The sequence below is a fragment of the Haliotis rubra genome, unplaced genomic scaffold (genome assembly GCF_003918875.1).
Source record: "Haliotis rubra isolate DU_JTF1 unplaced genomic scaffold, ASM391887v1 Scf144, whole genome shotgun sequence".
NCBI classification, from domain to species: Eukaryota; Metazoa; Mollusca; class Gastropoda; order Lepetellida; family Haliotidae; genus Haliotis; species Haliotis rubra.
Genome location: NW_025765381.1, coordinates 105,559 through 120,778, shown reverse-complemented (window position 1 = coordinate 120,778; position 15,220 = coordinate 105,559). Strand labels below are relative to the sequence as shown.

At 38.3% G+C, this 15,220-nt stretch overlaps 1 protein-coding gene across 1 annotated transcript in view; it reads right to left on the bottom strand.

Moving 5' to 3' along the window:
- The window catches only part of LOC124269320 (protein sidekick-2-like), a 75,659-nt gene that overhangs the window by 47,744 nt on the left and 12,695 nt on the right, over positions 1-15,220 (bottom strand). The window contains 3 exon segments of the mRNA XM_046704332.1: positions 3,948-4,059; positions 5,083-5,379; positions 5,653-5,922. Of these exon segments, the coding sequence (XP_046560288.1) occupies positions 3,948-4,059; positions 5,083-5,379; positions 5,653-5,922 (679 nt within the window).

Sequence of the window (15,220 nt, the reverse complement as noted above, 5' to 3'; positions counted from 1 at the left end):
TGTAACCCTAAATACACATGTCCCCTTGTAACCCTAAATACACACCATGTCCCCTTGTAACCCTAAATACAAACCATGTCCCCTTGTAACCCTAAATACACAAACCATGTCCCCTTTGTAACCCTAAATACACACACCATGTCCCCTTTGTAACCCTAAATACACACCATGTCCCCTTTTTGTAACCCTAAATACGAATCATGTCCCCTTGTATCCCTAAATACACACCATGTCCCTTGTATCCCTAAATACACACCATGTCCCTTTGTAACCCTAAATACACACCATGTCCCCTTGTAACCCTAAATACAAACCATGTCCCCTTGTAACCCTAAATACAAATCATGTCCCCTTGTAACCCTAAATACAAATCATGTCCCCTTGTATCCCTAAATACACACCATGTCCCCTTGTAACCCTAAATACACACCATGTCCCCTTGTAACCCTAAATATACACAATGTCTCCTTGTAACTCTAAATCCAAACCATGTCCCTTTTGTAACCCTAAATACACACCATGTCCCTTTGTAACCCTAAATACACACCATGTCCCCTTGTAACCCTAAATACAATACCATGTCCCCTTGTAACCCTAAATACAAACCATGTCCCTTTGTAACCCTAAATACACACCATGTCCCTTTTGTAACCCTAAATACACACCATGTCCCCTTGTAACCCTAAATACACACCATGTCCCCTTGTAACCCTAAATACACACTGTGTCCCCTTGTAACCCTAAATACAAACCATGTCCCCTTGTAACCCTAAATATACACCATCTCCCCTTGTAACCCTAAATACACGCCCCTTGTAACCCTAAATACACACCATGTCCCCTTTGTAACCCTAAATACAAATATGTCCCTTGTAACCCTAAATACAAACCATGTCCCCTTTGTAACCCTAAATACAAACCATGTCCCCTTGTAACCCTAAATACAAACCATGTCCCCTTGTAACCCTAAATACAAACCATGTCCCCTTGTAACCCTAAATACACACCATGTCCCCTTGTAACCCTAAATACAAACCATGTCCCCTTGTAACCCTAAATACAAATCATGTCCCCTTGTAACCCTAAATACACACCATGTCCCCTTGTATCCCTAAATACACACCGTGTCCCCTTGTAACCCTAAATACACACCATGTCCCCTTGTAACCCTAAATATACACAATGTCTCCTTGTAACCCTAAATCCAAACCATGTCCCTTTGTAACCCTAAATACACACCATGTCCCCTTGTAACCCTAAATACACACCATGTCCCCTTGTAACCCTAAATACACACCATGTCCCCTTGTAACCCTAAATACACACTGTGTCCCCTTGTAACCCTAAATACAAACCATGTCCCCTTGTAACCCTAAATACAAACCATGTCCCCTTGTAACCCTAAATACAAACCATGTCCCCTTTGTAACCCTAAATACACACCATGTCCCCTTGTAACCCTAAATACACACCATGTCCCCTTTGTAACTCTAAATACAAACCATGTCCCTTTGTAACCCTAAATACACACCATGTCCCTTTGTAACCCTAAATACACACCATGTCCCCTTGTAACCCTAAATACACACCATGTCCCCTTGTAACCCTAAATACACACCATGTCCCCTTGTAACCCTAAATACACACTGTGTCCCCTTGTAACCCTAAATACATACCATGTCCCCTTGTAACCCTAAATATACACCATGTCCCCTTGTAACCCTAAATACACATGTCCCCTTGTAACCCTAAATACACACCATGTCCCCTTGTAACCCTAAATACAAACCATGTCCCCTTGTAACCCTAAATATACACCATGTCCTCTTGTAACTCTAAATACAAATCATGTCCCCTTGTAACCCTAAATACACACCATGTCCCCTTGTAACCCTAAATACACACCATGTCCCCTTGTAACCCTAAATACAAACCATGTCCCCTTGTAACCCTGAATACACATCATGTCCCCTTGTAACCCTGAATACACACCATGTCCCCTTGTAACCCTAAATACACACCATGTCCCCTTGTAACTCTAAATACAAACCATGTCCCTTTGTAACCCTAAATACACACCATGTCCCTTTGTAACCCTAAATACACACCATGTCCCCTTGTAACCCTAAATACACACCATGTCCCCTTGTAACCCTAAATACACACTGTGTCCCCTTGTAACCCTAAATACATACCATGTCCCCTTGTAACCCTAAATATACACCATGTCCCCTTGTAACCCTAAATACACATGTCCCCTTGTAACCCTAAATACACACCATGTCCCCTTGTAACCCTAAATACAAACCATGTCCCCTTGTAACCCTAAATACAAACCATGTCCCCTTGTAACCCTAAATACACACTGTGTCCCCTTGTAACCCTAAATACACACCATGTCCCCCTTGTAACCCTAAATACGAATCATGTCCCCTTGTATCCCTAAATACACACCATGTCCCCTTTGTATCCCTAAATACACACCACTTTGTAACCCATACACACCCTTTGTAACCCTAAATACACACCATGTCCCTTTGTAACCCTAAATACAAACCATGTCCCCTTTGTAACCCTAAATACAAATCATGTCCCCTTTGTATCCCTAAATACAAACCATGTCCCTTGTAACCCTAAATACAAACCATGTCCCCTTTGTAACCCTAAATACACACCATGTCCCCTTGTAACCCTAAATACAAACCATGTCCCCTTGTAACCCTAAATACAAATCATGTCCCCTTGTAACCCTAAATACACACCATGTCCCCTTGTATCCCTAAATACACACCGTGTCCCCTTGTAACCCTAAATACACACCATGTCCCCTTGTAACCCTAAATATACACAATGTCTCCTTGTAACCCTAAATCCAAACCATGTCCCTTTGTAACCCTAAATACACACCATGTCCCCTTGTAACCCTAAATACACACCATGTCCCCTTGTAACTCTAAATACAAACCATGTCCCTTTGTAACCCTAAATACACACCATGTCCCTTTGTAACCCTAAATACACACCATGTCCCCTTGTAACCCTAAATACACACCATGTCCCCTTGTAACCCTAAATACACACTGTGTCCCCTTGTAACCCTAAATACATACCATGTCCCCTTGTAACCCTAAATATACACCATGTCCCCTTGTAACCCTAAATACACATGTCCCCTTGTAACCCTAAATACACACCATGTCCCCTTGTAACCCTAAATACAAACCATGTCCCCTTGTAACCCTAAATACAAATCATGTCCCCTTGTAACCCTAAATACACACCATGTCCCCTTGTAACCCTAAATACAAACCATGTCCCCTTGTAACCCTAAATATACACCATGTCCCCTTGTAACCCTAAATACAAATCATGTCCCCTTGTAACCCTAAATACAAACCATGTCCCCTTGTAACCCTAAATACACACCATGTCCCCTTGTAACCCTAAATACAAACCATGTCCCCTTGTAACCCTAAATACAAACCATGTCCCCTTGTAACCCTAAATACACACCATGTCCCCTTGTAACCCTAAATACAAACCATGTCCCCTTGTAACCCTAAATACACATCATGTCCCCTTGTAACCCTAAATACACATCATGTCCCCTTGTAACCCTAAATACACACCATGTCCCCTTGTAACCCTAAATACAAATCATGTCCCCTTGTAACCCTAAATACAAATCATGTCCCCTTGTAACCCTAAACACACACCATGTCCCCTTGTAACCCTAAACACACACCATGTCCCAGTGTAACCATGAACACAGTGGGTGCTTGCTTACACCACACCATCAGTTTTTCAACTATATGAGATTTTTCACAAGTGCAGTAAAAATATTACAAAATATTGTACACATTTCACGAAGTATCACACGCTATAAATGGACTCTAGGCTCTCTACACAACGACCTTAGAGATTATGCAACAACTTAGTAAACGCACCGAGCATTGATGACACACTCCACTTTGACATCGGAGTCCCCTTCATTAGCCACAGCATCCACTGGCGGAGATATCATTTCTGGGAGAAGGTGAGCTGATCGGTTGCCATGTTCTGAAAGACAAGCAATTTTTTTTCACTTTTTCTCATTCATCTTATTCTGAAATTGCATGACAGTTCAGGAATGGATAAAGACCCTATGAATTTTAAAATGACAGCTTAACAATGTTGAACATTTCTGAGTAGATGAATTTCTTTACTGTGAAAAGACACAGCCATTTCTTGCTATAAAATGTACATTTCAGGGTCAGTTGTAAGAATATGTACACATTAATGTTTTCTAAAACACAGCTAATATCCTTCCATCAGGAGGATCAATATTAGGTGCATAAATTGCAAGTTTGTCAACAATTATTTTATGTTAAATCCAATTTTCACTAAACAAAACATGTGAAGAAGGTAGCTTCTCATTTTTATTACAAATTACACCAAATGTTCATGACAAATGTCTACTCTACTGACCATTGACATGATTCACATGAAGTAGGACTGTTTAGTAACACCCTCAGGCAGGGTACATTCATTGATGAATGGAAGAAGTCACTGTCTCTACATACCACAAGACAGTGAAAAGATGTTATGTTGGTAAAGTATGAACTGAATGAATAATATATGATGGCCTCACATGCAAAATCAGAATAATCCATGTGACATTATCAACATATTGAGCATACATCTGATCTTGTAAAACTCCACTTGTCCTTGACCTTATTAGTAACATGCGCTAAGGCATGCCATTTGAGACTTGAGCAAGTTTCACTTATCTAACTACTAAACATTTATAGATAATAATTTATAATGGCCATATGGTGGTTATGTAAACTTTGAAATCTTTCATAAAGCCTAAGAACAGCAATGAATGTAGGTCACAATGACCTGACAGTTATGATGAGTCGTCATTATTTGTTATCAATAACACACATCCACAACATACAAACTGGGCTTATCAAACTGCAGCTGAACATGTAGCCGGTGGACAAATTCAATTTCAGTACACACCACAGAATGGATCACAACTTTGTCATATCTGGTAAATGTTATGACTGTTTGCTCTGAAGGTACTTGTTCAACACTCACCAACAACAGTGATCACAAATATATGGCTCTGGCTTTGACCGCCAGCACCACTGAAGCCATTGACAGCCCGTGCTTGGAACTGTCTTCCTGAATCAGATATGGAGTTGGACAACAAGGCCAGGTTCTTCTGTAGAGTCACATGATGATAGATGGACTCAGCAGACAGGGTGGAGTTGTTCTGCTTCCAGTCGATGTCTGGGTCGGGCACACTGTCGAGAGGGGGCAGGTTCAGGATAACGGCCCGACCCTCTTGGACTTCTATTGTCTGGGTGTCTCCCGATTGGAACATTTCCATGTCTGAAAGAAACCAAACAATGCCAGTCATGCAAAAATAGTCAAGAAACTTCCAATATTGTCATAGCACCATTGATGAATTACCTATCCCTTCATCACATAATTCAATACACTGTATACTAGCACAAGTGAGGTAATGGGTTTTATTTTACAGTACCAGACACATCATGATAGGGACACAGAGAATGGCTTCATACAATGTACATACATGAATCAAACCCAGGTCAAGCAAACATCTTAACCACCATACCACAATCATAAGAAACCAATACATACAAGCCACCACAACATGGGCTGGTTGACTGAGGAAGGCTCCCAACTTGTTTCCAGCCAGACATCGGTATTCTCCGGCATCACTGCGCTGTAGGTTGGGTATCTCATAGACATTCTGTGACGTGTTTCGGAGCAAGAAGGTGCCATCCTTCAGCCAGCTGTAGACTGGGGTCGGGTAGCTTGAGGCCTGGCAGGTCAGCCGTTTGATCACATTCTCAGGCTTTGGGTCACCGGAGGCTGGCTGTTCTGTGATCTGCTGGGGCGGGTATTCCTCTGCAAAACAAAACACTGACATTAAGAGGCAGGCCACAACATGTTGGATACACAACATTGACACACAGGACAAACAGTAACACTATTTACAAGTCAGCATATTTGTTATCTCTTTTTCCTGAAGCATTAACCATATTTACCATGGTTGCCTTTCTATGCCAGCCTATCAAATTCGCAAACATATTTACACTGGATGTGATTCAGTTAAAACTAACAAGCTTGAGACTTGACAATCAGAGAAACGGAAAGAAAATGTTTGTAAAACGTTTGTATCAGAGGTTTTCACTATTATAATGATAAAAATAATAAAAGAGAAAATAATTTTGAGAAAGTATTTATATTGACTGTAACTGCTTTAAGAAATAGGCCACAGTGGTGTCCTCTGGTTAAGGCTACGTCAATATGACAATGACATGATGTTATGACATATATACCATCTGTCATATCAGAAGATCTAGAACAGTACAGACATCAGTAGCATATAACAATGGGTCATTTTACTGCTGGGATCCTTAACTAATACACCAGAGTCAATGGTAAATGAATCATCACCAAAATGACCAAAAATAACAAATTTCATTTTTTATTTTATTTTACTCTAAATGCTAGAAAAATTCATGTGGTATCTTTGTCACACAAAATTGATGACAACAATCATGACTGTCAAGTGGCATCACAATTTATGAAAGTTTTGAAACTTATCATTTCCATATTCTAATGATACTGCAATCATAAGTATTATAAATTAAATATTTTCCAGAAACAAACTCCATAACCAACGTATCCAAAGATCTTCAACATGCTTAAAAAAAGTGAAACAGCTGTTGACATATAAATCAATATTTATTTCCTTGACTCATCAGCTTGACATGCTCAAGCTAAATCTCTTTTTAAATGTATTTATATTTTGTAGTGAGTCTTTACACATACTTCTGGAAATGAATGTCTGATCCCATGTTTCTCAGTCCATTCACAAGCATATTTTATTCCTTGAGATGAAATTCAAACCCCACACAATGGACTGTTGGGTCCATCATATTGATCAATCAAGCGTGACTATTATGTTCACTCTTACAAAAATATTTTCTGTAATTTGAACAAAGTGTGCATGTTGCCACCATGGCCTGTGTAAACGGTGTGTAGTCCAGCTGTGCGGGTGTCAAACCGTCACATTGAGATGTAATTATTGGCTACAGCTGGTGTCTACGTCTACCGCATGGTAATTCCATTAACTCCCCACCAGACACCTATTCCTTCCACCAACTAAGAAGACAAGCAGAGACGAAAGTACACTTATTTAATCAACTCTATTAGAAAATCGCACGCTTTTGTAGACTTCTAACAATGACGTCTTCTTACATGTCATTTTAATCTTTAGTGACTGAATATCCCCCAAAGTCTGAGGTGTGTCCAGAAAGGTGTTTGAGTACAGTAAATGGGGTTTGGAGGGCTGATCAGAATCCAACATACTCACATTAGCAGGTCATAAAACAGCATTCTTATCAAGCTGTCTAACATTCTTAGTGTTAAGTTTCAATGTTTTACATTTAACAGTTGTCTCGAAAGAAAACACTCAAAATTTATTCTTTGAGATTGATAACATTACAAACAACACATCAAAGAAGCACTTGACAATTCATGTCACAAACCATGACCAATAAATCCTTAACCCAGATAGCGCATTTAAACATGGGCTATTTAACAATACTATTTGGTGAACTATAGAACATTCAAACTTAACATTACAAATATGCTTTAACACAAAATTTCTTCAACAGGATAATTAGCATGCAATTAGCATGCATTTTCAAAACTCGTCTACTCAGTATGGATGTCTAAACAGGAGTGGAGAGTTATTTTTAACACATGATAAATATTCTTTCACCATGACTGCAAGGAATATCTTTAAAACATGAACAAATTATAATCCCATTTATACACCACTGTTAAACAGAAACTGAAAAACTTGCAGAAGCCCAACAAATGGCCAATAAATAGACCATTTGTCAGAACACTCTAAAAGCCCTACATGTGGCAGTCCATGACTACAAGTGATATCATTGCCACCTGGCCCCTCACATATAAAGGGTTAATTTGGGGGCCACTTCATTTCCACTACACAGCCCCCCATCTCCATCACATGCAAATCTATTCAATCCATATTTCAGGATGGCCAGGAGCAGTAATTCTGCGATTTCCTATCAATACAAACGATTTCTTGTGATGCCAAAGCTATTTGGGAATTCAGATTACGCTTAAACCCCCCAAACATGCTCAAGTTATTGATCTGGCAAGTTTGACAGTGTCACATAGAAAATCAGAGTAACAATGAATCTGTCAGATATTTCTAAATATTTGACAAATGACTGAGAAATGGTAATCTTTTCCCCAATTTCTTAAAACACACTTTTAATAGCAAGGGCTGAGAGAGCTCAAAGCTCTTTATAATTACCTGTTTAAAAAATGCAAAAATGATAAATGGACATTAGGCTATGTTTATTTTGCTACATTGATTTTTTTATCATTTTTCATTAACCAGAATGTGATGCATGGTTGAGGGATTTATCAAACATTCTGATTAACCATGTGAACAAAGAACATCAGTGCTATGCATGCTATACAAGGCCTAAATATGTTATCTATGAGACTTAAATAAGCCAAAGCCAAAGTGATTTATACAAAAGCAGACTTGGGTGTTTCACACATAAACATGTGACAACATTGGTTTGTATCTCAATCATCATAAATATTCAAAGCCAAATGTATTTATTGACAAGCACAGAAAAAGGAATAATTTGGACCAGAAAATTATGACCAAAAGCTTTTGGTTCCAGGTTTTGCTGAAAATTTATTGTTCCCTGGACCTGTTTGTTGTCATTGAAGAAAGAACTACATAGACTGTATCTATACACTACCAGCCATGAGTGATTACCAAAAAGCACCTGTCCTCATTTTGACAGGTTTATGCTCATTTTTCCAGAAATGTTTTTTCATTATAAGTATGTAATAAGTTCTAACAAACTCTCTAATGTCTGTACATGCTATGTATTACACTGTCAAATACCATGAAATGTTACAGCTATTTTCCCAAAACATAAAAACACCTTTCTCTCAAACTGTCTGTCAGCAAGCTCCATACAGCATGTAAGTCTGTATACACACTCCTGTTACTGATCAGAGGTGAGCATGCAATGTATAACGTCACGCTAACTGAAACACATGACACATTCTTCCCTTTCCAAAGAACACTTCACAGATGTAATGATGAAAAATACGGCAAACAAAATACATCCCATAAAATATCAAACAACTTTTGACAAGTTACAGTACTTACTAAAGCCTGTTGTGTAATGGAAATTATTTTTAAAATATTTCACATTCATGTTATACAGATAAAATTCTCCATGTTATATGATGTCACGATGCAGTGTAACTGTATAGAGCATCAGCTAGAGAGAAGAGATGGAAGACATTAGGGAGATGTGGATTAGGTCTTTTCAGAGAGACTTAGTCGCATGGTTTTACACTTTTTCTGTGTTAATAGTGGATACGGAGAACACGTTTTACACAATATGCCAATGTCAAGAATATAACCCGATGTTGAATGATGATCAGCATTCACATCAAACACTTTAGCCACTTGCCTTCCCTAATACCCCTCTATCAGGCACAAAGTGACACAGTTTGGTAAGATTCAAAATAATCATCAAGCAATCCTTGTACAGCTAAGGGAAGCAACTCTGCAAGGCAAAAGTGCAGCTTTAAGTGCTACCTGTCTTCCTATGGGAAGATTAAATCTGAATTGTGAATTTTTTTTCATGGGAATATTACAATTTGTTGTTGATCACAACGAAAGCCTATGTGAAGAGAGGTATTAAGTCAGCATGATCAGCAGCCATGATAACTCAATAATATCCTTTATTCCTGGATCATTCAGCTTCTACAGGAAACCTGTTGCAATCAATAAAACTCAGTAACCACTGAGACACCAGTTTGAAAGAGGACATGCATTCCCTCCAACATGATCCAATGCCTAATACTAAATGTCATGCACACTGAACACTGAATTACTCCTTGGTGATATTTCAGCAGGAATTGACAGAATAATCATCATTGTACTGTAAGGACTGCCTGTCACACTGACATTTCTGGAAAATGGAACCTTGCATATTTTTACGAAGGTGCACTGAAAAGGTGTTTTACTTTTGGCTTATAACTTTAGGTCAAGTCACTAGTACTTAAACATTCTTTTTATGATGTAAGGTTTTCATAAGCATGATAAGAAACTTCAGGAACATGTTCTACTTTGGCTTGATGCCAATGTAACTTGTGACAACAAAGAATTAGCAAAATTAACACAATACAGAAGATATTCTAAACATGTTGAAATTGTGCACTGTGAGACACAGAATAATGACATGTAAATGCATTTACTTTCTTTTCTGAAACATATACAAGATCATACATTATACAAAGGCAGACGTGTCAAAATCAGACATTTTCTCAGTTTCGCCAAAGAAAATGTCAGAACTTCAGACACAGAATAACATAATATAATACTAAGTCCTAGCAGTACTGACTATCTATGTGGAAGGTATTGGGTTTCAGAGCAGACTGACACTGACCAAGATCCTGCCTGCAACTGCAGGCTGTGTGGGATCTATTAAGCCTAACTGTAAACATAAGCGCAGGTATAACTGTAACTAATCGAGCAGATAACCCCAGGTCAGTTGCCTTCAAGCAGTGGCCATTTTATGATCGATTTGTTATTGATTGAGAAACACTGTTGATGAAGCTTCTCAAACAATGTGGATGAATTGTATTCATTAGGATTTGCGCCTAGAGACAGACAAGTATCTCTCCTTTTAGCCATCCACTAAATCTGTCACCCTGCCTTGCTTAACTACAAGCTGATGACGAATCTATAGTCCCTTACTTTCATTATATCAATATTTCATAAGACACTTAAGAGTTGGGAAATCATTATTTTGGGTAAGAGCCACTGAGTGGGACAATGTCCATTGATAATGATTGATTTGTATACAAAGGGATAGACATTACTGACGATTTTATTGGCATGGAGATAATGATGTTTAAGGTCATTCAATAGGATTGTGGCAAATTAAAACAGTCATTCACATCATCCAAACAGCTAAAGTAAACTCAAACAATCCATTCAGCTGAGCAGCATGTGTTAACTTGTATGAAAGGAAAGCACTGAAACTATTAGAGCAAATTGCTCCTGTCAGGTTCTTCACTCTTCAAGTTTGTATTTAACTTGCTAAACAGTATTACAATGTCATAAAGTTGTCTGATAAGATACAAATAAAGTTCTTGAGTTTATTAATTCTTTGTCAAGGTACTTTCAACATTGACTGACTGACTGAGTATGGTTTTACGCCGCTTTTAGCAATATTCCTGCAACATCATGGTGGGGGACACCAGAAATGGGCTTCACACATTGTACCCATGTGGGGATTCGAACCCGGGTCTTCGGCGGGACGAGCCAACACTTTAACCATTAGGCTACCCCACCGCCCACTTTCAACATGGAGCCTTTGATGACCCAAAATAATGAAATGAGAGAAAGGGTAACAAATCAAATTTAACAATAATCTAAAATGATTATTGTGTTATTTGTGTAATGTGGTAATGTAATGGTGTGAACTTTACTGTGTACTTACAGTAATGGTGTATACTCAACTGTGTACTTACAGTAATGGTGTGTACTCAACTGTGAACTTACAGTAATGGTGTGTACTCAACTGTGAACTTACAGTAATGGTGTGTACTCAACTGTGAACTTACAGTAATGGTATGTACTCAACTGTGTACTTACAGTAATGGTGTGAACTTAACTGTGTACTTACAGTAATGGTGTGAACTTTACTGTGTACTTACAGTAATGGTGTATACTCAACTGTGTACTTACAGTAATGGTGTGTACTCAACTGTGAACTTACAGTAATGGTGTGTATTCAACTGTGAACTTACAGTAATGGTGTGTACTTAACTGTGTACTTACAGTAATGGTGTGTACTCAACTGTACTTACAGTAATGGTGTATTTACAGTAATGTTGTGTAATCAACTGTGTACTTAAAGTAATGGTGTATACTCAACTGTGTAATTCGGTAATGAATCATTGTGTACTCAACTGTAAACTTACAGTAATGGTGTATTTACAGTAATGTTGTGTACTCAACTGTGTACTTACAGTAATGGTGTGTACTCAACTTCTGTACTTACAGTAATGGTGTGTACTCAACTGTGTAATTCGGTAATGATGTGTACTCAACTGTGTACTAACAGTAATGGTGTATTTACAGTAATGTTGTGTAATCAACTGTGTACTTACAGTAATGGTGTGTACTCAACTGTGAACTTACAGTAATGGAGTGTACTCAACTGTGTACTTACAGTAATGGAGTGTACTCAACTGTGAACTTACAGTAATGGAGTGTACTCAACTGTGTACTTACAGTAATGTTGTGTAATCAACTGTGTACTTACAGTAATGGAGTGTACTCAACTGTGTACTTACAGTAATGTTGTGTAATCAACTGTGTACTTACAGTAATGGAGTGTACTCAACTGTGAACTTACAGTAATGGTGTGTACTCAACTTCTGTACTTACAGTAATGGAGTGTACTCAACTGTGTACTTACAGTAATGTTGTGTAATCAACTGTGTACTTACAGTAATGGTGTGTACTCAACTGTGAACTTACAGCAATGGAGTGTACTCAACTGTGTACTTACAGTAATGGAGTGTACTCAACTGTGTACTTACAGTAATGGTGTGTACTCAACTTCTGTACTTACAGTAATGGAGTGTACTCAACTGTGTACTTACAGTAATGTTGTGTACTCAACTGTGTACTTACAGTAATGATGTGTACTCAACTGTGTACTTACAGTAATGGTGTGTACTCAACTGTGTACTTACAGTAATGGTGTGTACTCAACTTCTGTACTTACAGTAATGGAGTGTACTCAACTGTGTACTTACAGTAATGGTGTGTACTCAACTTCTGTACTTACAGTAATGGTGTGTACTCTACTGTGTACTTACAGTAATGTTGTGTAATCAACTGTGTACTTACAGTAATGGAGTGTACTCAACTGTGTACTTACAGTAATGTTGTGTAATCAACTGACAGTAATGGTGTGTACTCAACTGTGTACTTACAGTAATGGTGTGTACTCAACTTCTGTACTTACAGTAATGGAGTGTACTCAACTGTGTACTTACAGTAATGGTGTGTACTCAACTTCTGTACTTACAGTAATGGTGTGTACTCAACCTACATTATTATAGAATGTCAACAGAATGGAAGAGATTTACCATTAGTATGGTTAAGAATGACAAATAAATTTCATATTTTATAACACAAGTAGAGCTACATAAAGCAAATAAAGTAAATTTCTAAATGTCATTTACATCACATCTTTTACCATGGTTTCGTATCTCTCTCAACCAAAATCATATATACTCTACGTAAGGGTTTGTTTTTGTTTTTGGTTTGTTTTTTTAATTTGGGTTTTGACATTCCCCTTGGACATTTATCAGTATGTGGTTGTATAAAAACAATCCTTCTTCCCCAGTTCCTCTGTTCTCCTCAGTAGGACACTCCCACACAATCCATACAGCGGATGTTGCCGTCATCACATTGAAACATCATATCAACAAAAAGCCACACACAACATGAACTATGACCTTACATACCTATGGTTCTAAGGTTATTTCCTGTCATTACAGGGAAGTCATTTTAATTTATACACTTTCAGCTAGGTCTGTCACATTCAGGGTTCGAGGTAATGTCCCAACAATCATTTATCATCATCGCACTGACTTTAGACATATTAAACCATAAATCATGAACATAGTTATAGGGTTTAAGTATGTCACAAAACAGTGAACTTACATGAGCCAACTGGTACCATAAGACTGCTGAATCCTATGACGAGTTCATTAGCCAGAAATTACACAGGTACTGAGTATAATTATACCATTAATTGGTCAAACAAGACTTACAATGAAAAGAAATCATATTAAATCAGATCTGGCGCCATCCTGGTATGACATCTCATCATTAACCATGATATCTAATCACTCATAAACCACAAGATCTAATTTCAAAGTAAAATTAGTCGTAACTTTCAACATCCTTCCAAAGATGAAGACTACTTGACATATGGACAATCTTCCAGTCAAAAGTCTGAACTGGAAAAATGACTCCATCATGAACAGGATGGTTTATAACTAATATATCATCCCAGTGGAGCAATATGAATGGCACCAAATGAGCCTCATTATACAGGCATAGACATGGACTTCAAAAGTAGTCAGCTTGAAATGACCAAATAAGATTACTGATTAGCTCTAATTAGATTTGCTGGGTTCACATAAAATCAGATATTGGGATTCCTTATCTCTATAACCATAATGAAACATTTAGTTTTAGCTGACATTTAAGAAATATGGTGGTAAATTCTGTGATTGAAATCTAAGGCTTCTTTAAGCACATCAAATGGTGGTAATGAATTCAAAATTTCTTCTAGAATGCTGTAATGGTTGTAAAAATGTTATAATGTCCAAAAAAGCATTTCTAAATTTTAACATGAACATGTCAAGACGAATGTTATAGTGGTATAATGGTGGCAGGGCTGCAATCTGAACATCTATTAGTCTTAATAGTGATAACATATGATGACAGCTCCTTAAATCCTAAAACATCTTAACAATAGACACGCTGAACTAGGCCAAAAGTTAAATGCCAAAGTGGTTTGGAAAGGATTGGGATGATCAAATGGTTAACGTCAGGTTCACAATCAGCCATGTGACACATCCTGACCACCATATCTTCTTTTGTCTACAAGCAGAGGGTCTCACTGACCTAGTCCAAACCAGACAAGTCTGATCTGGACAACAAGCAGCAGATCCTGATGACCTAATCTGATCCAGACAACATGCAGCAGGTCCTCATGACCTAGTCTGATCCAGACAACATGCAGCAGGTCCTCATGACCTAGTCTGATCCAGACAACATGCAGCAGGTCCTCATGACCTAGTCTGATCCAGACAACATGCAGCAGGTCCTCATGACCTAGTCTGATCCAGACAACATGCAGCAGGTCCTCATGACCTAGTCTGATCTGAACAACATGCAGCAGGTCTTGACGACCTAGTCTGATCTGAACAACATGCAGCAGGTCCTCATGACCTAGTCTGATCTGAACAACATGCAGCAGGTCCTCATGACCTAGTCTGATCTGAACAACATGCAGCAGGTCCT